The 27,786-nt window shown below is 42.5% G+C and overlaps 1 protein-coding gene across 4 annotated transcripts in view; it reads right to left on the bottom strand.

The window, feature by feature from the left end:
• dennd1b (DENN/MADD domain containing 1B) overlaps window positions 1–27,786 on the bottom strand; it is a 101,881-nt gene that overhangs the window by 20,282 nt on the left and 53,813 nt on the right. For all 4 annotated transcript variants that reach the window (XM_035648718.2, XM_047337001.1, XM_047337002.1 and 1 more), the window contains 5 exons: window positions 21,959–22,059; window positions 19,967–20,012; window positions 18,382–18,483; window positions 9,069–9,194; window positions 4,640–4,741 (listed from right to left, as the gene is read on the bottom strand). In XM_035648718.2, the coding sequence (XP_035504611.1) occupies window positions 4,640–4,741; window positions 9,069–9,194; window positions 18,382–18,483; window positions 19,967–20,012; window positions 21,959–22,059 (477 nt within the window). The remainder of the gene's footprint in view (window positions 1–4,639; window positions 4,742–9,068; window positions 9,195–18,381; window positions 18,484–19,966; window positions 20,013–21,958; window positions 22,060–27,786) is intronic.

Genomic DNA, 27,786 nt, shown 5'->3' with positions numbered 1-27,786 from the left:
ACAAAGGCTCATTTTCTTTGTTTTGAGAGTGAGTCAACAACAAAAAAAATCTCCCTCAAAGAAACACTAGGAAAATTCAAATTAGAGCCCAGGCGAGCTTTACGGTGAAGAACAATTTCACTCCACCAACACTCAAATGTTTTTGCTTTAATTATTATTTCTGTGGAGGAGGCTAGGTTTTCACGGCTGTCCATTTGTCAGGGTCAAGAAAGAGACCAATGGGGCGGCTCTAGGATTTTAAAAAGAATAATCCTTTTCTTTTACATCGTGAGAGAGGATGTTTTTTTTGGACATTTTCACTAATTTCCCAGGGAATAATGCATGGATCCTGATAAAAAAAAAGAAAATCAAAATAATCAGGCATATTTTGGGGACTTAAATCTATGGTTGTGTGCAATTTTCATGATCTGCATTGTTCTGTTGGATTAGCTTTAAGGCTCGATTGCATTTAAGACGACTCTCGGGCCGTGGCTGTGGTAGGTTCTCTACTGTGTGTGACATTCTTACCAAAGAAAGTCAAGCCAAACTACGTGCTGACATGATGTCAAATCAAAGCATAAGTACAGATCCAGGTGCACCAATTGTTCCACCTCTTCATGTCTACATGTCATCTTGTTTCCTGCTGCTGCTGTAGTTGGAAACAGCAGAGAGGAAGAGACCTCCCATCTGGCTACCAGCACACTGACTCACTCGCCGGCTGGTCAGAGTGGTCAAGCTTTGTTTAAACTGTGGACCTGTGCAGCCAGAAGTTGGGATGAGGAGTTAATATGAAGAGAAACACGGGGGAAGCCTCAAGGAAATGTTTGTGGAATTTGATCACGTAAACCGAGGGATGTAGCGTATATGTCATCTGACAGGAGGTTGTTATGGTTGGATTCGGGTTTACAGCTCACCAACATCTTTGCTAGATATTAGAGCTTAGACATCCAGACATTGGCAAAAAGGAAAGAAGCCAAGGAAGTAAGTGGCACCCACTATTGGTGCTTGACGTGCTGATGTAGAAGTCAATCAAGCATAAAAATATTTTTTTCTAAAAAGCCACTGATATTTAAAATATAAAGTTTGATTAAAAGAAAGCTGAGACACAAATTTCTTGAGAAGAACAAGAGAACAAGCTGTCTCTGACATTCAGCTTTTCCACACTGGGGCCAGTGTGTAGCAGCCATTACTGTTATTGTTGTTATAACAACATTTATCTGCCAGCTAACTGTAAATCCTGTAATAAGGAGTCAGTTGTAGACTCAGTCGAGTGGATGGAGTGACGCCACACGCACAGACTTTTAAATCAAATGATTTGGTTTTGCTCCTTTGCTCCTTTCTGAGCAAGAACGGCTCATTCACATTCATTTAAACGGAGAACAATGGACGATTATTGATCGACTGTCCACAAAGACTCTGGCAGGACATTACCAGGCCTCCTGCAGACTCAATAAAAAACTGTACGGCTCAGTAAGAATTCATTGACTGAGTCTCTGGTTGCACAGTGCACACAGATGATCTTGTTTGTGTGCTCGTGAGTAAATAAGAGTGTAGGAGCTGAAGATGGTTTAATAGGAAGCGGGTCAGTGTAGACAGGTTTTCTTCTGCAGTCTTGGTGATGGACTCTCCCACTTGTTTTGTTCCGAACAGAGAAGGACGGAAAAGGAAACGGAAAGGAAAAATCAGGGAGCAAGAGGTGAAACTGTGAGCGGCAGTACCGGCAATCCGGTCAAGACGAATGGGAGACGTCCGTATGTATTCAATTTAGGGTTGACTTACTGTCTGTATTTCATTGGGATAGAATAAAATCATAATTGAGAAGAATGAGTATTACAAGACTTTAATTGTAATTCATTCAGAAAAATGTAGTATTTCAAGAAAAAGAAGGAAGATATTGAAAATTAAGTTGTAATTTATTCAGAAAAAAGTCATTCTTTCTTTCTTCAGATTGGTCCCGATGCTAATGGTGCTGATGTGCCAAAAGAATTAGTATTTTGTTATTTGTGAAACCTATATGCTCCACATTCCTCATTTTAAAGCAGGCGACACATAGCCAAAAATAAGGATTTTAATTACATAGTGTTATGACTTTTTCTTGTAACATTACAAAGTTATTCTCATAATATTATGACCTTATTCTTGAAATATCAGAAATGTCTTTACCTTAAAGTGGCCCTAATAATCTGATCACTTAAATACTTATTTTATTAATTTAGCAGATATGTTTGTTTGCTTAAACTTAGTTTACATTCATTTTATTTGTGGCTGATTATGAAGCAAAGAAGCTGCTTTAGATGGAAGGAAAGCAAATTCATGAAACAAAGAATCTGTAGAGAAACTATTTCCTGCCGAGATGGCAACACCTCAAACTCAGGCAACACCTCGACATCACACGTGTGTGTGTGTGTGCTTCAGTGTGTGTGTGATGTATGTTGTGGTAAACCAATGCCATTAATATGGTTTGAATTTGGTTCAGGTTTGACCTTGTGCTGCTGACAATCCCTTAGTTTGACCATTGTGCAACTGAATAAATGACATATGTAATTTAATATACATCTAATAGATTAGATGAACTGTTTCAGTCTGATGAATAATCGAGCAACACGACCTGTTTACATATCTTAGGCTATTAAATTACAGCCATGACGCCCTCCATTAACAATCCCAGTTGGAATTATGGTTGTTCACCTTGGCTGGGGAAGAAGGAAACCAGACAAAGAAGCAAACATCAACATTAATAGTAGTAATAATAATAACAAGAGGGCCTTGGCGAGCCTCCTGCTGGTCGGCGCTCAGGCCCTAATAATAGTTTCAGTTGGTTGATCAAACAATATTTGATATATATTCACACACACACAGACACAGACACACACACACACACACACACACACACACATTTATTACTCACATTACTATGTGGTAAAATACTAATTATGTTTTTAAATATGGGGAATCAGCAGTTTTACTCACAAATAATGTGACTTATGCTGACAGTTAACACAAAATATTACAGGACAAAAGGTATACCATATAAAAACAGTTGGTATAGAAATAATCAATAAAAAAACAAGGAATTGTGTACAAAGCGTTTACAAAAATGTTTGTATGCATGCGTGTGGCCAGGCGAGTTGAATATTGTTTGTGTTTGTGAACGCGTATGGGTCAAGGCCAGAGCAGAGCTCGAGCCGACCGCTGGCCTCCCTCACTTTACTCAAAAGAGGAGTGGAGGAGATAAGCTCATCCCATCCCCCGTGCTGGAGAAGGAGGAGGAGGAGGAGTAGGAGATAAGGGCCTGTTTCCCAATGCTACCGCTGAGGCAGGAGTCAGCCGGGAGGACACTTTGAACTGATGCTCGCTATCTGCTCTGCCTGGGAAAAATTATAGATGGGGCAGAATGTCCAGAAAAACAAAAGGCTGATTGAGGGCCGCTGTGCAGTAACTCTCAGGGGTAAATCACACCACTATCACGGGTCAGGGAGCACAAAGAAAAATTCAAGGGGTGAGAGGAAATTTTCTTTGGAGCCAGAGGTGTCTCTCCTCTCCAGCTCAGGCGCTGTTAAGTTTAGTATTGCTGAGGGAATTTTTGTGGAAAAACATATTAAGTATACATGAGTGATTTTAAGGGAAACTCGTGTAACCACACATGAATAAAGGATTATCTCTCACTCTCTCTCTCTCTCTCTCTCTCTCTCTCCCTCACACACACCAAACCTAACCTTAGCCTAACCTGAAAACATGTCTTCACCTTAAAGCTGAATGATGTATGGGGATTTGATTTTTGTCCAAGTAGTCATAATGCCACTGGGTAAACAGATTCAGGTTCCCACATCGGGGGCAACAGGAGCGACACCTAGACCCCGTCCTCACTTTCTATAGTTACACTCATTGACATAATGAATTCCATGTCACCTTACCTTGACCTCAATCTAATTCTAAACATGAACCCCTAAAGCCAAGTCTTATCCCTCAAAAAGCTCTTCCAATATGTGAGAACTGGACAAATAGTCCTCACAACCATACAAAAACATTTACACACACTCTGCATACACTGCACATCAATACATTATATTTTGAGGGACCAAGGTAGAAATCTGGCCACATTTCCACTTTTTTTTTTCGTGCACAGACGATATGGTTTGGTACAGTAAATTACTTTCAACATGCCTGACTTATCGTGGTTCAGTTTGCACATTAGGCAAACAGTGAAACATTAGGATGAGTGTTCAGAGATAACCACAGTAAACAGTTGTAGGGGTCAATAACCATCTATAATCCCAGGCCCCTCTCTCTTCTCCATTTGTCCTGACTCTGAACAACCGAACTGTCAAGATACTAAGTGCTTACTCTACCCAGTTGACAGATTGCTGAGCCTAAGGGGTGCTGGGAGAATTTTTTTATTACAAACAAAATTGTATTTATTTTAAGACCAATTTTCTGGAGTTCATGTCTGAAAATAGCTGTAAAGTAACATATGTGGCCAGAATTCACACATTTTCATGAATCAGAGACATTTTACTGGTTCAGTATGAAAAATTGAGAGAGACACACACACACACACACACACACACACACACACACACACACACACACACACACACACACACACACACACACACACACACACACACACACACACACACACACACACACACACACGTACCTGTTTGAAGAGCTGCAGGTTAACAGCCATGGACAGGAAGCTCCTCAAGGTGCTCGAGCGGTGGTTCACAAAGCTCTCCTCACAGAACGTGATTGGCTCCCCCTGAGGAGTCCAAGGAGACATTATTGACAAAAAATTTAAATACACAAATGTTTCTAATTCATGTTGGCTCCCTGCTCATTGTATCAATCTGTTTTTCACCATGTTTGCTCAGTTCAGAAATGGGCCACAGGAAGGAAGGCAGATGTGTTTGGTGGGTAGGGGGTCTGAACTGAACACCGGGGTTTATAATATAATTCATATCAATGAGACACTCACATCGTGTCTGTTTCCATTATGCACTTTTCTTACAATGTACTATTCAATCTGATTTCTTCATTACGGAGCTTAAGTGATCCTGAAACAGAAAATGAGTGTAAAAAAAGAGACAGGAAGGAAAGAGGAAGGAGGGAGAAGGAGGAGGCAGAGAACGTCCCTTATAAAATAAATAATTCCCCTGGCTGAGTGAACACAATCTTCCCCAGACCAGAAGACGGTGTCCCAGTAAACTCCCCAGTACTCCACACTAACACATCATCACATTATTACTGTTTCTTACATCATGTCGGTCGGCCTGTGAGCTATAGACACGGAGGATGACAACAGAACCACTGCAGGCCAATCACACTCAGCCCCACGGTCATTTCAAATTCATGTTTTCTCATAATTAACATAATTCTCACATATTTCAATGATGCTCCAAATTCTGCTGGTGTACAACAATGTACTTTGTCTGTTCCAGGCAACGAGCACAGCGTGGCACACAAAAACAACTTAACGACACTGGAGACTAACCCCATTTTGAGGGATGATACCAGTGGCCCAAATTACATCACAGGAACACTGCTCCACTTACATCACTAAAAGTTTTTAAGGCGTATTCGCGCGTTAAAAGCCAAGTTGAAAGTGGCCCCAGTTGTAGTTTTAATCAGCTTTGTCTCCATCTGGCTACTACAGCCTCGGACCATACTGCGGCAATAAAAGGGGAAAAAAAGACAAGAGAAAAAAGCCTTCTGAGACTATCTGCTGCTTTACAATAAAAAAAAACTTTCCAAGTCCACTTTAAGAGTGGGTCTGTGTGCACATCAGTATCCTACAATCCAACACAGGCTTGCACCGAATGACGATCGCTACCCCGACAACACAACAACAATAAATGAATCTTGTTTTAACACAGTCACCAGGTTTGCCATTCATTCTCACTCGCACCTGGTACTTGCAATGATTGAACACGTTTTACTGAAACGTGTAAGGGTTTAGCCATTGTAGAGTTAATTCCGAGGGACCATTGTTAACTTCCCCCCGAGGCTGCTGTCACCAGGACCACCATCCCAGGGGTGAACTTTTTTTAAAGACTCTAAACTTGGTTTTATCACATTATTTATGCTCATAACACACACAATCCATACATGTAACCGTGAACGTTCTCTCAAGGCAGAATTGGCTGAGAGTGAGTGCTGAGCAGTTCTCCATGGATGAATGTTCTGATCAAAGAGAAGCTGAATTTGAAATCAGTAAATAAGACATTATCAGTTTAGTTTAAGACTACATGTATTTGTCATATTCAATGTAAATGTGAGCTGTTAATGGGATCATGGTGAAAGATGATGTAAATTAATGCCAATGTATTTCTTCCTTAAGGATTCAATAAATAAACAGATTACTGGTATTAATTGGTATTTCATTTAAAGGACAGAGAAAACCTTTCATTCTAAAGTTTAGAATAGACATTGATCATGTAGTACATATAACTGTATATACCCTTACTGCACTATACTCCATACTTTACTGTATATATCTGTCTATACTGTTCCATTACATGTACATACTCTGCAGTCTACAGTTTTTTGCACTTCTGGTTAGACACTAACTGCATTCCGTTGTCTCTGTACTTGCACTCTGCACAATTACAATTAATTTGAATCTAATCTAATCTAATCTAATGTAGTCCGAGCTTCCAGCCTTTTATCGTTCCAGTGTATTAGTTTTTGATTTTATGCCTTTTATAGTTTGTTTTATTTTGTCATATTTGCTTTTAGTGTTTTTGCAAGTCAATATCTATGTTTTTTGTTGGCTATTAGGACACTTTTGTTAAGTGCAGGTTGCTGTGTGACCGTAACGCCTTTGAAAATGTTTCAGCAAAAACTGGGCATTCAAACCTTGAAGTGAGCTTCACTGCAGGACTGTTGTATTTTACTGCCTTTAGTTTCAGCTTGGTGTTCCTGTATTCCTAAATTAGCATCAGAGTGTAGACCTGCAATGGAATATGTCTGTTTGCTACACATGAAAATAAGCAATATGCTATTAAACCTGGTTGGAAGATATGAACTAGTACATGTCCGCTTGAGTAAAACTTGAGGCAAACTCTGCCCTACATAGGTAGTTGAGCGCACAGCTCGCAGCCTTGGCTTCATCAATGGTGGTGAAAACTAATTTGAATTGCTATTTCAGGTTCTTCTGCCAGACACGTGTGCTGCTCGGAGCTGGTGAGAAGCACCTGGGGGGGAGCATTGACGTGAGATAAAACTGATGACCTAAGAAATGCTGTTCTAATCAGCTGATTGCTTCTCAACTCATTATCATTTTCCAGTATTGTTTCATTTACAACTCAGCAAGACTCCCACCGAGCATCCACACCCCTCCTTCTGTCGAGGCATATGGGCCCGTGAACCACAGCGCTCGCCGCAGCTCCGTCTACCAAGATCTTTTCCTCAGCTCAGAACAACAACCAGTAAAGTGATATATTCCACAAATATCAGAACTCGGGGAGTATCATCACCAGCATATTCTTGAATGCAGATGTGCAGTTTGTGCATGTTTGTGCGTCTGCATGTATGCAAACCCAGAGGTGTTCATAAAGATAACATCTTAAACAGAAGCGTGAGTGAATTGAGAATTTACTGCATCTTGTGCTCACACACACGCGCACACGCGCACGCGCACACACACACACACACACACACACACACACACACACACACACACACACACACACACACACACACACACACACACACACACACACACACACACACACACACACACACACACACACACACACACACACACACACACACACACACACACACACACACACACACACACCAAGTCTCAGTGCTTGTGTCAGAGGGGAGGCAGCTTGTTCGTATACTGTCTGTATGAAGAAAAAAGAGACAGCATCAATAATGTAGCATCTTGACTCCGGTAGTCCACAAAGTCCAATTAATCTCAAAGCCAAAGGAACAAAGGGCTCGCTATTTGACAAACAGGACATGCTGTAGTTTGCTTTGCTCTGACTCAGGCTTGATAAGCAGAAAAGATATAGAAAAGAAATGTTAGGAGGGCTTAGTAAAGGAGAGTAAAACACCAAAGGTGGCTAAAAGGGATCTTCAAAGGGAACGTCCTGACTCTTTTCAGTTCCTCTGACATTTCACTGCCTCAGACAGGCCCACCTTAGCTCTGCGCTCCGACTGAAAACACACCTTTTACCTTCAGTCAAAAGTGCCCCAGTCCAACCAGAAGCCAGTGAGATCTGAATTACCCAAACTGAGATCACAACGACAGTATCTGCTTCATATTCTGAACAGGAAATATTCATGTCTGCGAATACCTCCTTCTTTTGGACAAAAATACAGTCTGTGGCCTTTTTCCTTCTATATATTTGGTGGTCTTGTTATTAAAAGACAATCCAAAGAGGTGAAAGCACTGTGGAAAAGTGTTAGTTAAAAAGTTTGTGGAATCTTTTGAACTTCTCTGAGGGGGCTGTGCTGTATGTGAGAATGCAAACGTTCGCAGATGTTGCTCCGGACATTCTCTGGAGTTTCTCCGACCGCGGATGTCCGACGGAGCCTATGTTAGAATGCAGCAGGAAAATCTCCGGAGGATTCACAGGCGAGTGAGTGAGTGGGCGTGTTGATGACTGCAAACAAAAAACGTTGCTTTCCGCAGCAGAGTTATCCGAGCCTCCTGCTGCTCTACCCAGACGCCACAGAATGTTCCCATTCGATTATCTTGCTGTTGTGAACGCGTCTGACTCTGACAGTCTCCTGCTGCGTTCGTCGTATGCAAACTGATGTCCGCACCCAATTCTACGGACATTGTGCGGAGATCATGTCTGAAAACAGCTTTGGTTTGCTGCTTGTTGGTTATCCAGAGATGCATTATTTTTTCATAAGAGAAGTTGCTGTTTTTGATCCGCCTTTGTTGTATTGGCAGTGAAGTTGAAAATTAAATATTTAAATGCAAATTATCTGCATCGGTAGATACAGCGAGAGGAAAGTGAGATGATGTTCCATTTATGTAATTTGGGTTAGCTCTGGGTCTGTGTATATCTCAATATATAATATGCTACAGTGAACAAGATCAATTTTTATTGACACTGGATACTCACGGGTTTATATCTGAGGGCATCGCGGTAGGATCCGAACAGAGCGGCCTGCGTTCTCAGGAAGGCCCGCGCTACACCACTTCCTGTGGCAGTTGACTGCTTCTTCAGCTTGCTCTTCAGAGAGGACACCTGGTGGAAACATGAAGAGAGAAAGCGGGAGAGGAAAAAGAGAGATGGGGGGGTGGGGGGGGGGTGAAAGGGGTGGAGAGGTAAAAGTCAAATTATCACCCCTGAAATTGGCGGAGGAAACAGCTCGCCCATTCTGGGTGTGAAGTATCACATTTGCAGGTCATCTTGAAAACGCAAAGAAGAGAAGGGGAACAGCTTCACCCTTCCCTCCGAGCTTATCTGTTGTGCTGCTGCGAGCACCTGCTGCTTTTGCTAATTGAGCAGAGGATGGGGCGGGAGGGAGGGGACAGAGGAGAGGAAATGGAAACTCACATCCTCACTCTTCCTCTTTCACCCTCTCTCTCTGCATGCTGCCACCCCCGCTTTGCTACCCATCACCTTCTCTTGCCCCCCCCCCTTCTCCATTTCTTACTCCCCTCCTTTTTCTTTCTCTTGTTTTCCCCTCCCCGGTTGGCTCTCCCGGACTCCCTCCAGAAAGGGACTCTTGACATAAAATGTCTTTAATTATTTTCCTCTCTCCTGGCTCCGTCTCCAGGACTCCAGGCGAGAGTGGAGAAGCAGCAGGCCCGAGCTTGTTTCAGGATGACAAAAGATTCACCCTGGCCACTGGGCCCTGGGGAGTCTGGGAAGGAAGTTGTCAAGAGGCTCTCCTCACCTGCTCAGCAGTAGTCTGACTGTGCGGTAGCAGAGCGAGGAGGCGGCAGAGACGGCGAGGGACTGCCACTCTCTGTGTGGGCTGGGCCAGCTTTGCACAAAAGCTTGATTTGGTTGCATTGGAGGTCTATATTACTGTAATGTATTGTTCGGTGTGGGGGCTGTAAGCAGTTGCACGGGCGTGAATCAGGATTTTAAAAGAAAAACCTATACAAAACGTTTAACCTTAATCAATGAAAAATTATAGAAAGAAAGATTAATTGTTATTCCTCCCCGAATAAGATTGCATTAGTTTGTTCTAGATAAAGCTCAAAATGCTAATATTAATGCTTAATCTTACTACATAGAAGAACTGTGCCAGGGCCTGGTCTTCCTCATGGGCACAACTACAGCCCAAATCGACCATATTTCTCTAGGTGAGGATGTTCTACCTTCTTACTTCACCTCTCTGCTGCCTGAATATGGGGTGAGAAAACTGACAGGACATAACGGATAAAGTGCATGTGAAACAACCAGGAAGAGAGTAAATAAAAAAGATGGGTTGGCAGTCTGCCTATTAGATCTAAGACTATACTGCATATGTCCCCAGCACATTAAATCATCTCCTTATACAGTGCAACATTAAATGCCGTGTGCTCTGCTGGTTCTATGATCAGTGTGTGTGTCATATATTCAGATGTTATTCCTGAATGCGTTGATTATTTTTGCGTTTAATCGATTCATTGTTTGGTCCATAAAATGTCATAAAAGGGTGAAAAATGCTGTCTGTTTCACCTCAACATTATGTTTTGGTTTGTCCACAAAAGTTACAGAAACCGATTAATTGGTTATCAAAATAGTTGCTGATTAATTTATTGGTCGATTATTAATCGATTCATTGTTGCAGCTCTTTTCCTGACTGATTTGTCCACTGCTGTAAATGAACAAAGAACATTTATTAGACTTATTTCACTCTTGTAAAAAAAAAAAAAAAAATAGGAGCATTTATTTTATTTATTAATAATATTAGCTTTAATGCTGCATCATTGCTAGGGAGTATAAGACAATCAATTAATCTGAGGTCAAATCTACCACTAAATGGCTCCAGTTGGTCTGTGATGTGATAAAGTTTGATCAGGTCTATATCAAACAGAGGTGGCCAAATATATCACGCTGTGAAGCTGCAGCGTTGGAGGGATATCGCTGTCTGGCGACTGCAATTAGCCTCTCTGGAAAACTTCAGGGAGGAGAAGCCGAGTGTTAGCACAGCTCATACAGAAGACAGGCAGAAATAAACAGAGAGGCGTAGAGAGGAAGAAAGTGAGACGGAGAGAGTGGCAGCCTTAAACTGGGACAAAGACAAAATGAACAGCGTCGACTCCTCTCCCCTGGGCTTTCTCACTCTCCACCACGTCCCCGTGGTGCCACTGCAAATGCTCCCAGGCATCAAAAAGAAAGTTTATCACGGTTAAATTAACAAGTGTCATCTCCATATTCACTCATTGTGCTAAATGCTTTTATGTTTATGTAAAGCCCTTTCTGGAATTAATATTTCATGTTTATGTGCATTTTCACATATTTTTTTCCCATCCTTGCAAATCATTAAACTGTCTTTTTCGTGGGGGGTGGGGGGGAATCAAAGCGAACACAATGTCAGTCTAAGAGGAGGAGGCATACCCTAAAGACTGTCAGAGAAGATGGGATAGTGGAGTTTACTCTGCACACAGAGTTCTGTGCAGCAGCATTGAGCGGGTGAGAGCACTGCAGTGGCAGACACTTTTTAATGAGGCGGGTACACAATCACTTGTGTTTTGCTTCCCAGTGTTTGAGAAAAAATGGGTGATAAAGTGATAAGCTTTAAGTTGCATGGACGGATATTCAGGGTAAAACAATTAAGCATGATGGACAATATTCTTTTTAAAGTCACATCTGGTGATTAATTCATTTGTCGCACAACAAATACAGCAGCAGTGGATGACAAAACACCAGAATAGCCTTTTGCTAATAGAAAAGCATTACACACTCTCCTCCTTCAAATATCGACACAAAAAAAAGGCAATTGTACGGTTAGTAATTGGATTTTGAAAAAAAGCGTCTACATCACAATCATCAGGTATGCCTCTGCGGTAATAGCTCTGTCAAACTAATTAACTTTTACACTTTGAGTGAAGCTAACGAGATGCGTACAGGCATCAGAGGAAGGCCAAGCTCTACAGGTGATAACCCTATTTGGCAGTGACATTTTTTAGTGTAAAGTCACAGTGGCGGTGATTAGATCAAAGGCAGAAAGTCCCCCATTGGGTCCAATTAGAACTATAGCATTGTACAGGGAAGGGGTGGCAGGAGGGGAGAGAGAGGGGTGTGTGGTTGTGGGAGAGGGAGGGGAAAAAAACTGTTGAGTTATGATATTCATAATCTATGCAGAGAGGCCTTTCCAGTACAGGTCTTCTCCCCATAGCTGTGATCTTTTCAATTTACATCAAGGGAAGATGGTCGGGGATGAAAGCAGGGCATCCAAGGCGCACAGCCCACAGAGGGCAGACATGGGGCCTCATTAAGGCCCGGCCCAGCCAGCCCAAAACAGGGTTTGAAGTGCGTCACATAAAGAGCACGGGTTCAAAGGTCAGACACGGAACAGATCTCCATTTAACTCTCCAGCTGGAGACGGTAATTAGCAGGTGCAACGATGATCCCTGCCTGACTGTAAGGGATGATACCGCTGTAGGTGACACCAGGCATCTGTGTGAATGTGTCTGTGCGTGTGTCCGCACACACGCCGCCGTGATGCATTGCTACCGTCTCTGTCAAGCATCCATCGGGGTAAAAACCTCACGTCACACTCATTTGCAGAACACTCAGGTGCTGTATATAGTAAATTTATAGCAGCACACAAGCTTAAAAAAACCAAAACATAAACACCTCTCACAAACGAAGCAAACAAGTGCTACTGCTGTCTTAAAAAACTTAATCGACCAAATTATCTGAGTTCTATCACTTTATGTTGTGAATGCAGAAGCAATATTTCTGTACGGAGTGATGATATGAACACTCTGTTAAAAATCATAAACGTTCACGTCAAACAGAAATACCTAATCAAATAAATAATAGAAATAGTAGAATAATAGGAAAACAAATATAAATCTAAACATGCCACATGGTAGGAGCTGGGCTGACAATATTACATCTAAGATTAGCTAAATAAAAATAAATTAAAAAAATCAGTAAACGAAAGTTGCACGAGTATATATTTAGAATTTTACACTTACATTTTCACTTGAGCATTAAAAAAAAAAACTCCCCCCAAATAACGGCCCTGACACTTGTCTGTTATAGAGTAAATAAATAAATAAAAAGTTGGGTTTTCTTCTCACAAAAAAAGAATGTTTTGTTTAAGATTCTGTCCAGGGAAAGAAAGCCATGGGGACGCAATTAAAGAACTACAAAGAAAAAAATAGTTATGAAAATCTCCCACTTTCTTTTGATGTGCTGCAGTCTGAACTGTACACACATGCGCAAGCCGTACACACACACACACACACACACACACTTGCAAATCTGAACAAAGGCACACAGAGAGGCGGCATTTGTTCTCACACGCATGCACAGACATGCATGTAAACAATGAGCATGTAACTTGGAATATAGAAAATGCATCCCTTCATTCAATTCAAGATAAAAAATTATATATCCAGGAGCTTCTTTTTAATTAACTCCTTTTTTTTCAGTCTCACAAAATAACTGCACAATTACGGGGATATTACTAAAGTTGACGGGGTGGAGTTAACAACAATCTCCTGTAACCAACCACATGATATCACTAACTAAAAGGCTGAGGTAGGATTGTAAAAATAACTTCAGTTAAGAGGAAATAATTATGTAAAAATCAAGAAAGACTAGAATACATGGACTATTATTAAGGCTTAGTCATACAGCATTATACAATGCTGTATGACTAAGACGTATATGTCTCGCTGCCCTGCAGTACAGTCAGTACTTAGTCAGGTAAAATAAAATAAAAAGTGATAAAGCAAAGCTGTGAAAAAGTCTGTGTATTTTAATAGGACTTTCCCACCGCCATGAGATTCTCCCCGGTGTGAGGTTACTTTGTCAAGCTGACCTCTTCTAGCAGCTGAGCGGCGGAGTTTTGCATACATAATTAACTGCAGCTAAATGTCATCTCTCACTTCAATAACGAACGCAGTGGGTGATGCTGCTCTCCCTTTTTGACTTTTAATCCAGAGCGAACCGTCGGCAGGAACGACTATGTGAAAATGAAGTGCAGCTTTTAAACTCCACAGGAGTAAATGAGCGTCTGGTAAGACTGCAGAGTCGGCGTGTGCACGAGTTCGGCGCCATTTAAATGAGCAGATTGACGTTCGCCAGTTGGTAAAGTACAAACTCCACTCAGCGACGCAATCACACACTTTGCTTGGAGCACGGTGTTGTGTGTTGTAGCACCGACACCGTTTCTGGCAAAGGACAGTATGTCACTGAGGTGGAGCAACAGCATTCCCAGCCACTATGTAGTTAGTACAGTGTGTGAGGGGCTTTGCTGTAGATGGCTCCGTTAGACTAGGACGACACCAGTGAAAAGAAAACACTCTGGGCTGAACTCAAAAATGAGGGGGATCTGGTGGTCAAACAAAATCTGTGAGTAGCAAAAAGTTTACTCCTGAGCTAGATCTGAGTGTCATTGATGAACATTCCTAGCCGGATAAAGTGCGGGTGTCTCTGTGCATGTCTGTGCATCTGCGTGCGTGTGAGTGTTGCTGCTGTCTGCTGTGCTCCGTTTGCAGATGATGATGATGTAGATGTTGTTTTCTGGATCGGAAAAATGAGCGCCAAATTAAAGCCGCGATGTTTGATTAAGTGTGCCAGGTGATCTCAGGAGACGCGCGCAGACACAACCTCAACCCCCTCATTCATTTGTAAACCTCCGAATGCAGGCTTGAAATACAGGAAGTAGGAGTGTATGCTGTAAATTTCCCCCTTGATTGGGAATACAAATGATCAAATGTGTGAAGGCTCGGAATGTATGGGTACACGGTGTCAGCAAAGTAGCGAGAGGCAGAGAGGAGGAGAATAGAAGGAATTAGGCTGTGATGTGAAAAAGAGCATCTGAAAATAAAGATGTAAGCTGCATTGTAGCACCTCAGCTTGAATATGTGGCACAGAAAGAATAATACATGAAAAAAATTCTCCCGCTCTTCCATCATTGGTTTGAGATCAATTGCTGGGATCAAATACAAATCTGATTCAGTCGCACACTGTTTGTTTTTGGGATTAACACACTCCTAATTTGCTATTCTTGGATACTTTTAATGACTAGTGCGGTAAACAGCTCCACCGACGAAAAGCCAATTATAACTTTATCAGCACAATCTCGGAGTGCGGAAGAGGAACTGTGGATCGCAAAACAGAAACAAAAATACCTTGATCATCCAGGCAAAAACTACAGCTTCTTTTATTGACTATTCAGTTTGCTTGTCAACACATTGATTTTACTGACACAAGCACAGTCTCTCTGAGATTAATATGATTTAATAATGGGGATTTTTTGGGGGAATATTTCTCTATATTTGTCTAATAATATCACAATGTTTGTGTAAAAAAAAAAAAAAAAACTGTAAAAAAAATTGCAAACTCAAATAAAGAAACAAAAACTTCCTTGATCTCTATCTTTTTATACAAAATTCCAAATATACTGGATTCAATTTGAAATGTTTAGACTGAAACGATGAAAGGAGAGAAAAAACTGAAAATAAAAAACTAAATGAAGAGATTGACGTCATGCATTAATTTTTACATGCCCAGAACATTTGCAAAGACAAATGCACATTTAAGTTGAACCTTTGATTCATGTGACTTTCCAATTTAAAATAAAATGTCAAAAGTTAATCTCCAAAGATTTTTTGCATCCTTTTTTGATCCATTATCAATTACTCTCTGATTCAGATCTTTCCTATTCCTATCCTTTTTTTTTACTAAACGGAAACACCACTGGCATGGTAGCATTTGTAATAGTCAATAAATCTAAAATATTATGTGTGAAATTGTGGGAAAAGACCATTAAGGGGCGGGCACTGGTGGAGCCGGTGTAGGGGTCCTGTCTGAAAGAGGGCGGCTAATTCGGGACAACTGTGAACTCTGAACCTGCTAAAAGCATGGCCACTGGTCAGCCGGGCAACGTAATAGAGTCCACATGTGCTCACAGTCTGCACCGCCATAATTAGACGGATTTCTTAAGGTTTGCTTAAATCAACATCAGAGTGCTTTGTTTCCCCTTTTTAGTTAGACTTGAAATACGCACACAAAAAAATGCCTGTGGCCTTTACCTTTTTAATCCATTACATGTTTTATACAATCACACAAAGCGATTCTAGACTTTAAAGTAAGAATAATAATTACATTTCACAATGAATAAAGTGTGTGAAGTAGCCCGTGTGAAGTAGCCTGTGTTACAGTGCAAATTACATGGAAATGAAGAGTTTTAATAGCTCTGAAACAACGTGCGGCAGTGGCAGCTCAGCCAGAGAATCGCGGAGCGTTAATCAAGATTTCAGGCCTCCTTTTGACAAACTGCACAATGCCTCAAACATCTCGGCGTGTGTGTAAACACAAACATCAAATGCCATGTGGCATGTCCTCATCGCTAACAAGCAAACTAACAAGAGACCTGGAATTCCACTCAATTAGTACCTGCTCGCTTCCTTATTAATCTACGAGCCCCGGTGAAAAGATAAGAGGAGACAGGGAAACAGAATGAAAAGGAACAAAAACAACAACAACAGTTTGTTAGAATAAATATATTGATGCCAGTAAAGCTTCTGTTTCAGGTTTGTGTAATTTGACATGATATGCAGGCTATGTTCTGTCATTAGTCAGGAAAAATGGTGAGTAGGGGATCAAAGCAAAGAGGCTCCGAGCCTGCCACTTAATTTATCACACGGCAAAGACAAAGGCTTTTCTCTCTCTGCTTCTGTCGCTTTTCAAAAGCCCTGACTCCTTTTTATGACAAACTCAGTTTGCAGTTTAATTTAGGACTTGAGTCCCTGGGTGCAGAAAAGCAAGCAGGCAGGAAGTGAGAAAAAGGTACTGCAGCCAGACAAGCGCACAGGCAAAGAAGCAAACAGCGGGTGGAAGAAACGTCCGGGGCTGGCGGTAAGTACTCCGAGAGAGAGAGAGAGAGAGAGAGAGAGAGAGAGTCAAGAACGGAGACAGGTGTCACAAAACTCAAGCAGCCCAGGCAGGCGATAAGGTAGGCAGGCAGGCAAATGGTCTCAAAGTAGTAGGCAGGAAATGGTATAAAATGTAGGAAAGATCACACCGTTGCAGGTAGTAAGGAGGCATTCATACGCGCTGGCAGTCGTAGTAGGCTGAGCAGTGCTAAATCAGGAGAACCAGAGAAGTGTGGGAGTGCGAGAAGGTCTGGAGTCTGCTGGGCAGGAGATTGAATTATATACTGCTGTTAGGGCAGGAGTCCAGTAGGCGGTGGAACCTGAGTATATACTGTTAGGAGCGTGGGTAATGGTTCGTCCACAGCCTCAGCGGGGCCTCGGTGCCTCACAGAGGAGCCTTGATAGACACACAGCCGGGAAAACAGCTAAACAAACAGGTTCCTGCTTTGACAAAGACAGGGAAGACAAGAAAGTGTGTTGTTCTCCCTGTTTGCACGTGTGTGAGTGAGTGAGTGTGTGTGTGTGTGTGTGTGTGTGTGTGTGCGTGTGTGTTTGAGTGCGTGTATGAACGTGTGTAAATGTGCAAGTGACCCTGACGCCGCGGTGATGCTTCCTGTAGCACTGACCGGCGTCGGCGCTCCATTAATTAAAGAGACGATGCGCTGGCAGGTGGCTTCACTGCCCACACTGGTAATTGGCCCCCTTCTTCCCACTCTCTCCCCCTAGAAAATCACCCATCTCTGCCTTTTCTTTTCTTTCCTCTGCCTCGCTCCCTCCTCCTATCTCCCGTTCTCAGGAACGTGCCAGTGGGCAGGCAGAAATGCAAGACTTTGTGAAATAATGATTAGAATGGATGGAGATGAAGGGAGAGGAGTTGCAAATTTTCCCACAAGCCTCTGATGGTCGGGGAACACTGTTCGCCTTCAAGCGTCATACGACGCGACGGGAGTTTACTTTAGACAGCCACAATACGAGGAGCCAGTGCTGCTGTCATTAATGATGTTGGGAGGGGACAGAGCTGTGCTTTGACAAGTTTCTGCATGTGCATACGTTTGTCTGTGTGTGTGTGTGTGTGTGTGTGTGTGTGTGTGTGTGTGTGTGTGTGTTTGCGTCCGTGTGCATGAGTGTGAGCATCTGAGTATGAGACTGCATTGGAGGACCAGAGAATTTGTGTTTATGCGAGTGAAAGAGGGAAAAATGAACCTTGTGTGTGTGTGTCATGTTTAATGAGACAATAAAGGTCGAGAATCTCTGGAAGGTGTGTCTGTGTTTTTGCACGTGTGTCTCTACTTGTATTCTACGTGAGGACAAGTTTGACTTATAGACGTTACAAGGTGAGGACATTTTGGACGTGTGTGTGTGTGTTTGTGTCTCACCACGTCACTGGGCAGGTTGTGCAGGTCATCAAAGGGACTCTCCAGGGTGTTGGTATCCACATTCAGAATGACCACATCCTCCAGCGATCGACTGCGAACTCTCTAAAAGATGAAACGAGCATTGTTGTCAAATTACTGTCAGGGAAATTAAAAAAAAAAAGTGACCTCTGACTGGTAAAATATTGAACAAATCTACACATGCAAATATTATAATATGTCATATGCATGTAGAGCTTTCATAATATTAAACTTCTTTAAATGAAAATATGTTTTTGCAAAATTAATTGGAAATTTTACATATTTATTTTTTGTAGCAGCATTAAGAAATTTTAACATTTTACTTCTTTTTTTTTTTTTTAAACAATAGGTATTATGCCAGTAAATTCCGTTTGTTATTAACTGGTGAGTTACTGCATGTTTGGCATATTTTGAATAATAGAGTTATAAAGGAAATTTAATTTGGTTGATTATCAAATCAAGTTAAAATGTGAATACTTGGTTTGGCCCATGTGCATTTCCCAACAAACAGAATCAATGACGTCCTGTAGCACGAGGAAGGAGAAAACACTGGCCGCATTTAAAGCCACACTGTCATCACACTCCTTTACCATTAATAATGAAAAATGATGTTCAGTGGGCGAAAGAAATATTAGAACATCTTTACTGTAACACAACAAACCCACAAAAATGAAGAACGGCACTGAGAGGAAACATTTGGACTGTGCAAACATTTTCTACTGCACCAAAAAACCTCATGCATCAACAACAGCATGGTGACGCTCTGCTCTGTGCATCCTGATGGCGACAAATTCAACAATTATTTCAGTGTGGTACAGGATGCAGGCAGGTGTGGGGCGGGGGGAGACGGCGGAGTGTGTGAATTTCTAGTTTGTCACTTTTTTGACAGCCTGTGCAGTCGAGGCTCACATGCTGATCTGGACTAATTATGTAGTGGCGGAAAGGGGGTCTGTCACGGATGCAGAGTGTGATAAATACAGCCACTGCTGCGACTGTCAGACAAATATCACACACACGCGCTAGTGTGTGCATTAGAACATATGCATTTGCACAATTGTACACACACAAACACACACACTAACACTTGCACACAAGCGCAAATGTGGAACATACATTCACACACAACAGCAGTGTTGGTGACCCCCAGCCAACAAACAGGGTTTAACAATGAAGTTAAAAAAAAGCAGATGCTTTTCCTGCTTTTCTCTCAGTTTATTTCTTATTACTGGTAAAAATGCAGTGTTTTTGATTCAAAGGTGCCAAAGACTGCCTCTCTGAAATGTAATAAATTAATAAGTTATTCTTTTCCCCATGGCAGATGCGGCGTTACAACATAAATTTAAAGCACATTCCCTAAATGTGTTTTTTTTTTATAAAATCCACTGACCCTGAAATTCATAACATATATCTCAATCAAATTAGCCTTTAACATCTGATATACACATTTTACACATATGCATCAATTTATACAATCATACCTAATTATGCACATACAGTATAATGATGTAAATTTCTATACATGCACATTCATACGCATTAACACATACTCACAGATTGACTAACATACCTCCAGCAGACTAAGATGAACTCCCACGAAGTATGGCATAGGGGCACTGTGGATGGGGAGAGGGGAAAAAAAAAGCTGTTAACAATATCAATATAAGATGGTTAAGAAAAATGTATACGGAGGTATAACAGACACACATGAAAAAGGAGAAACTTTGATGATAGGCGTGCTCTTTGACTAACAGATTAGTGGCTCTGCAGAAATCTATTAAATCACTGTTTTGATAATATATTAATCTTCAGTTATTTACCAAATGATAGACACAAATAAATTAGAGCTTCTTCAATGTATTGAGGCGTTACTTTACTCTGTACCTGTCACCCGACTGTGATAAAACTTGTAATTGCATGATAACTTAACATGTCACAGACTAAATTATTAATTTGTGAAACAAAAAACAAAACCAAGACATATTGAAATAATTCAATCTAAGACTATTTAAAAAGTTAAATATTTTTTTTCCAGGTGAGTAGTGGCTGTGTAGAAAATAATCAGAACTGTATATTTAAATTTTTTTCAATTATTTACCCAATGACTGGACTGTTTTGGTTAAAGTTGAACAAACAGATGTAGTTTCGATTTTCATTCACTAACTTTCACTAAAGAGTCAAAATATGATTCATAGTGGTTTCGTACATTTTGTTCTAAATTGTCTCATATCAGCAGGAATTTATTATTAATTAGGAATGACATTACAGGGAGAAAAAAACGTTATTTTACAACTTTTATTACTACTAATATCCATTAAAATGATAAGGAATAATATCTTAAGAGTTTTTCTGTCAAAAATAGTAGATTTAGAAAGTATGGAAAGACTTAACACAATGTTAAGAAGGCTAGATGTTAGATTTCTGCCAAATAGATATGCTTGGCTATTTCTAAGCATTTCCTATTTAGTGTCATATTTATCCTCATACTAAAAGTTAGAGGCAAATAAATGTTGAAACAGAGAGTATGATTCCCATCTACCAAGATGGATGAAATCAACTTAACAGTCAAATAACAGAAACCATTTTTACGATGAGGCTTACAGAGGCAGCAGCGATCGCAAAGCGTTGGGTCAGTGTATGTCTGGCCAGAATGATTCAGAAGCCACAGGCTGGTAATTAACTTAAAGCAACAGCAACACAAGCAGCAGGCCTGTGTCTCTGCACTGTAGTAACCGTCCTCTCTGTTTTATGAATGTGCAGCACTGACTTACAACCCTACACACACACACACACACACACACACACACACACACACACACACACACACACACACACACACACACACACACACACACACACACACACACACACACACACACACACACACACACACACACACACACACACACACACACACACACAGCATGTAATATTCAATTATCTAATTGGTGCATGGAAAACACCCCTGTGATTTAATAAGGTAATGATGAGTCTTCACAGAGTGTTGAAAATCACATTTTACTGTCAGTGATGAACAGCTTTTTGCTCATGTTTCCCTCATGGTAAAGCCCTGCACTGTACTGTACTGTAATGTACTGTACTGTATGAACTATGAGCACTAAAAAACAGCTCCTCTTACAGTAGCCGACTTCCCCATCAGAGGTTGACCTGAACGCTCGTAGACTCGCAGATGAGCCGTTGAGTCCTGCTCTCCGTTCAGTTCCAATCAAGTCGATCCAGATTTGTAGGATTTGCGTTGGATGGATGGTAATGAACCCCTGAGAGGGCTAAGATGATGAGAGCGTGGAGCCGGCACTGGCATGAAATATGGAGCAAGGTGATCTGGGCTGTTCATTATGTTGAGGGGGCCACACAGGAGAAAGCGCACCACGAGAGATCGTGAGAACTACTCGCAGAACGGGTGGGAGAATGTGCGAACATTTGCATCTGCAATGTTACAGCAGGGGTTTAGTGGTAGAGCTCGGCGAATGACCGGCACACATGGTGGGTGTGTGCGCGTGTGCGTGTGCGTGCGTCTTTTCTCCGAGGGGGTCAGCCTTACCAGCAGTAGTCCAGAAGATGTGGGGGCAGTACAGGGATGAAGATGTGCTGCCAGTACATGGGAAAGAGCATAGCAGTCGCACCGTGGACACATGCAGTTAACTGCAAAGAGAGACAAGAGGACAAACTCGACATAAGTTTCCACAACAAAACAAAAATACTCCTCTGTGCTCAAAGTTTGACTGACTGCACTCTCAAGAAGTGCAGCAAGATGAGGAAGAGTATAATACATTTCATTAAATGCACAGATATCCCAATTTGTTCTCAAGCTTGCTGCTGCTGTGACGTTGTTGATGTTCTTTGATTCCATTGAGTTATCACTGACAAACATGTTGCTACCCTTTTAATGCTGCTCACAAACAAAAGGCCCGAGAAACACATGGTACACTGACATGATGCCTCAACCAGTTGACAGGAGCCTTTCTTTAACCTCAGGAACACAGCCGAGGAGGGGAAGATGGATGAGGTGAAGAGGAAGGTATAGAAAAGACTGACGTGAAAAAACTGCTTTACACACAAACGTGTGTTTCCTGTAAACTGATTCAAATGTGGTGGGCCGCCACTGCAGTGATATTGCCAATATTGCACATGGCGTTTCTTAATCTAGATTTAAAAAATAATTAAAGGCGAGTTTCTAGCCTGTTTCAAACAAAAAAATGAGCACAACTACCATCCCAGTGTTCATAATTAACTGCTTTTCAATTCAACGTCAAAGTAAGAATTGTGCTGCGACCTGCAAAAAAAAGCAACAAAGGGAGCCCAAAACAGTGCTGCCAGTAACTATGAAAATCAAAATTACCCCAACTACGATGACTAAGAAATTAAAGAGAAAATATGGAATAATTAACCTCTTTTTTCAACAAATAATGAGACGGAATCATACGAAGATGACAATCCCTTTTTAAAGAAGCTCTCTAGATTGTCAAACCAACATAACAGATAAAAATTAAAGTCATTGTCTCCAGTGTCTTAAAACCAGCACCCCCATCTTGACATCCCCGTCTCATAAAAACCCAGCCATAGTAATGACCTGCAACACACACACACACACACACACACACACACACACACACACAGGGAAACACACACACACACACTCATACACACACGGCAGGAGAAAGAGGCTTTAGCTCATCCCCCAGATTAAAATAACATGATTAAATATGGAAAGAGAACAGAGGTCTGAGGGGCTCCTGCGGGACTTCATTAGGGCAAATTGCCAAAGAATGAAACATGAGTTAGCCAAGAGAGACTGCGGGCTAGGCCAATACCGCCGGGACCCCGGAGCAGCAGCCGCTGTTATACTGCTGCAGCTTCACAGTCAATGTGTGAAGCGGACACACACTATCACACACACAGGCACAACTACCAGGAGACCCCCTGCTCACTGACACACACAGTGTCACAATTGACCGGCCAAAAGTGGGCGAGCTCGGCGGCTGAAAAGCACCGCTGCCAGAGGAAAAAGAAAGAGCGGGCCCCACCCCGCACAACCCGCCCCAAACATCAAGCCTGGACATCTGAAAAGCTCACAACAAAAAGTGTGCGTGTGTTTGTCCATGTGCCTCCCTCCCCGCATGTTTAACTGCATTCATTTTTCATATCGGCCTGGAAAAAGACAGCAATGATCTTTTTGTTTTATTGTCTCTCACACACCCAGTCCCACAATAGTTAGGACTTAATCAACATTTAATTGGTGTCTTGCTCTGTGCATCTGCATATGCATATTTACACGGCCTGCCGTCTTCAAATAAAACAACAATGTGCCAGGCTCCTGTCAGGATTAATTCCCAACAAACAATTTTTAAAAAAATATTTTTTAGCTTAATTCTGAAAATAAATCAATGCGATGAATATTAATGTGTGAAAGTGAAGCACTTGGTGGAAGAGCTACTATCAAAACCGACACACCCTTCTCACTTTTCCAAAGCAATGACACTAACGGGCCATTAAATCGTGATGAAGAGAGGTCAGCCATCCGGCTACGACTAAACAAACACACGTGTGCACGGCACGGCACGGCACGCACACATTTAGCAGCGAGCCAACAGGCAAGTGTATCCCTCCTCTGGGAGTGCGAGACAAGCCCCAGCCATTCACTGGTACCAGGAGGTAATAGCACAGAACACCTCGCTAACCAACTCCAATTATCTCCACCAGACCTCAAGGTGAGTCGCCCAATTGGCATGATTTACTCTCAGGTTGAAAGGGAAAACAGGAGTCTCTCTATCTCTCTCTCTTTCCCTCTGCTTCTCTCCGTCCCAGGCTGGGTGGCTGGCTTGGGGGAGTTGGCTGGGGGGGGGGGGGGGGGGGGGGGGGGGGGCAGTGAAACTAAGATAATGATTTATAAAGCAAATCTCGATTTCTGTTTTTCTTTCATTTGCTATCTCCAAAGCGATGGAGGTGGCAGTGTGCCTGAGATAAGGGAACTTGGAGGGAACTGCAGAGGAGTTGTTCACATATTTGCTCCTCTAATTCAGCCTAATACAAATCCCTGTGTCCTTGTACAGGTTTTAAGAGAAAAAAATGAAGCAAAAAGTAAAGGGAAGATAAATGGGGGGGAAAAAAAGCGAAATTGCACTCCTCTTTTTTTTTTTTTTCATCATTTAGGGGTGGTGGTGGTGGTGGTGGGGGGGTGCTTCACATAAGAGTGGGTCATGAGAGGCTAAGGCTGATAAAATATTTGCCAGGCTGATAAATAATAGATGAGTGGAGCCAAATGGCTTACACGCTCCACAAAAGACCTGGGTGCTTAATATTCCATTCAATGGAGAATCACAGATACAGTCCCCAAGAACAAATACAGGATTAGGTGCTGGGTCCAGTCCTCAGGGACCAGGGCTCTGCCTGGTAATGAGGGGCTGCCTGACTCTCACACTGTGCGCGCGCGTGTGTGTGTTGCCCCTTCCTCTGAGAGAAGCTAACCGATTATACAGCGACAGCCTGCTTCAAAAAACAGCCAAGGTCTTTGGTTCTACCCTGAGAGCTTTCTGAGCGCGCTGTAGCCGAGACAGAGAGAGAGTCCATTCTAACACTGGTTTACCCAGATCCATTCCAACGACACTAAAGGAAGAAGAGACAGAGAAGAGAGAGACTTAAGGAGATGAAGAGGAGGAGGAGGAGGTGAAAGTGGGAGAATGAAGAATTAAGGGGGGAAAAAAATAATTTGCATTTGTAACTTTGAAGTTGGGAGCCTTAAAACAAAAGCGAAGAGGTCACTCTCTAGTTTTGTCAATAAGGTGGTCTGGGTGTGAATCAATTGCTGTGTCTTGATCCCAGACTGTGTACTGACAGTGTACAGTATGTACTACATATTAAATGTCTCGGCATATTGCTTTTGCAGTTTATACACATATAAAAATGTGTCGGATGTCAATGAAACTGTAACTCTGGAAGGACACTGACAGTTAAACTTCACAAAAGAGACAATAAAATGCCTTTCAAAAGATTTAATAACTTTTTTTCGTTTGTGTTCACATAGCTCTTTTACCACAATTCATTATTTGTTGTAATATTTTCCAGCTGTGAGCAGCTCCTCCATATTTTTAGTATGGACACACCAAGCACTAGTAATTGTCACTTTTACGCTGTGGACAAACCGCATAGTTAAAACTACATATTAGTATGAAGTATGAATACAGCTAATGTGCGGGGTTTTTTTCTACAGAAAATTTACTGGAGAGAAGAATTATGACATATTTCACGTAATTACACATGGACAGCTACAACTCACAAGTCATCGCACTGCTTTCCACATTCATACATTACAATAATCAGATAAATTAGTCCCAAACAGCAACACAACTCCACAGCAGGGATGTTTCTTTTCAACACGACAACGCTGAGCTCTGCAGACTCCGTCACTAAGCAGTGTGTTCCCGCCCACACCATTCCTCTCTGCCTAAGCAACTGGACATGTTGAAGCCAAACGGTGAGGAGATGGAGAAAACGGCTACTGTGGGGACTTCATACGCCACTCAAACTTATTATTTTACATATAAGGGGGCAGTGGAAAAGCTAATTAATCCATTATTCCCCAGACAGAGAATGTTACCAACTCCTATTCCGTTTGCCTAAATGCTCTTCATCGATGAAGGAACCTGTTGGACATTTTTAAATGACAGTGAGAGCTGAGTGTGAGACAAATAGCTGCTGCTGCAGGCAACGTAATTCAATTTGACAGGAGGAATGGTATCAACAGAGTTGTTCTTGACCTCCTCACACCAGCCTTAAACACTCATTTCCCCTCCACCAGCCTTTCCTTCCAACTCTATCCCTACTGACTCTCCAAATTTAATTCTCTGTTCTCCTTCCCCCCGTCTTAAGTTTCATTCCAATTCTTCATTTCTTATTCTCTTTTCCCCCTCTCCTCCTGCCGTCCCTCTGTACTTTGCCACCTCTCGCTCAATTTTCCTTTTTTTAATTTTTTTTATTTGACGCGTTAGCCTTTCCCTCTCCCCTCGCCTGCACCAACTAAGTCGCCAATTACCCGCGCGCCGCTCTTCCTTCTGTTGACGTACACCGGTGTCAGGCCCGGCGCCACGCAGGTGTGCCACTAACAAGTAGGTGGCACGGGGCGAGAGAGAGAGGGGGCACACAGGACAACGCAGGTTACAGCTAACGCCAGGCCGCCCACACACGCCCTGATTCTCTCACAGAGAGACATTCAGCATAAGGTACAAACACCTGTGAGTGCAGAAGACACGCACAAACAGATGCATGCGAAGAAAATGCCCAAACACCCACGACATGCACATGTGCACGGCCGCGGTGGCACGACACAAATGTTAAGTCAGACACATGGCACAGGGCTGAAATAGGTTTATTGAGGGGAGGGGAGGGAAGGGGGGGGGGGGGGGGGGGCGGCGGCGTCCCGATGTTCTGCAGATGCCCGACAACAGAGATGCATTAAGACACCCAGGAAGGAGGCGGTGAAGTCAGAGAGGAAGAGAGGTGCAAGCCAGAGAGAGTGAAAGACAGAAGGACATAAAATATCAGTGAGCAAAAATAACTAAGATGGAGGAAAAAAATAGAGAGATAGTCAGAAGTCAGGGAAAGAGAGGAGAGGAACAACAGAGGAAAAGGCAGGAAACAGAGAGACAGCTGGCACTCTGGGGCATGGTGGATGGATAGCTCCTTGTTAGCATAGGCCTGACAGGCTGATGAGAGGGCTGCTGTCAGCTGGTGCCGGGGCTGAGCTGTGTGAGTCTGGGCGAGAGGCAGGGCAGAGGCTGGGCTAGAGAGCTGGGGGGCCTCGGCAGATGAAAGACACGGAGGGTGGTGGGGCGATGGTGGTGGGGGTCCTCCCCACTGACTAGTTAGAGGAAGGGCCGATGCAGCCCTATTATGCGGCCCTATGACAAGGCTGCACGCTCGGCTGGCTCCCACCCCTGTGCCACCGCCGACCGGTCTTTTAAAACAGTGGTACCATTCACCTCCGGTCACGAAACAGCAATAAGTCAACTGACGCATTGTTGTAAGATCATGATTTATTCCTTTGCTGTTGGCTGCTGGCGAGACACGCCGGCCATGTACCGACAGACTGACACAGTGGGTTCACCGGGGGCTTTAACACAGGCAGCACCTAGAGCAGGCAGAATAAATGCAGTATATCTGTGTGTGTCTTTCACTCTCTCTCTCTGCTCTTTGAATTCCCTGTTTCTCTCTGCTTGGCTGAGAGGCTGGACAGGCGGAGGTGGTGAAAAGCAGCTGGATGGTACTAACGATGTTACTAACAATACCTTCCCTCATACATCCTCTATCTGCGGCAAGCAGACTATAGAAACATTACCTGTCCCTCCGCCGACTGCTAATGCTCCCTTTAACAAA

This window comes from Scophthalmus maximus, chromosome 13 (genome assembly GCF_022379125.1).
Source record: "Scophthalmus maximus strain ysfricsl-2021 chromosome 13, ASM2237912v1, whole genome shotgun sequence".
Classification (NCBI taxonomy): Eukaryota; Metazoa; Chordata; class Actinopteri; order Pleuronectiformes; family Scophthalmidae; genus Scophthalmus; species Scophthalmus maximus.
The sequence above is the reverse complement of the archived record's forward strand: the minus strand, read 5'-3'. Positions and strand labels throughout refer to the sequence as shown.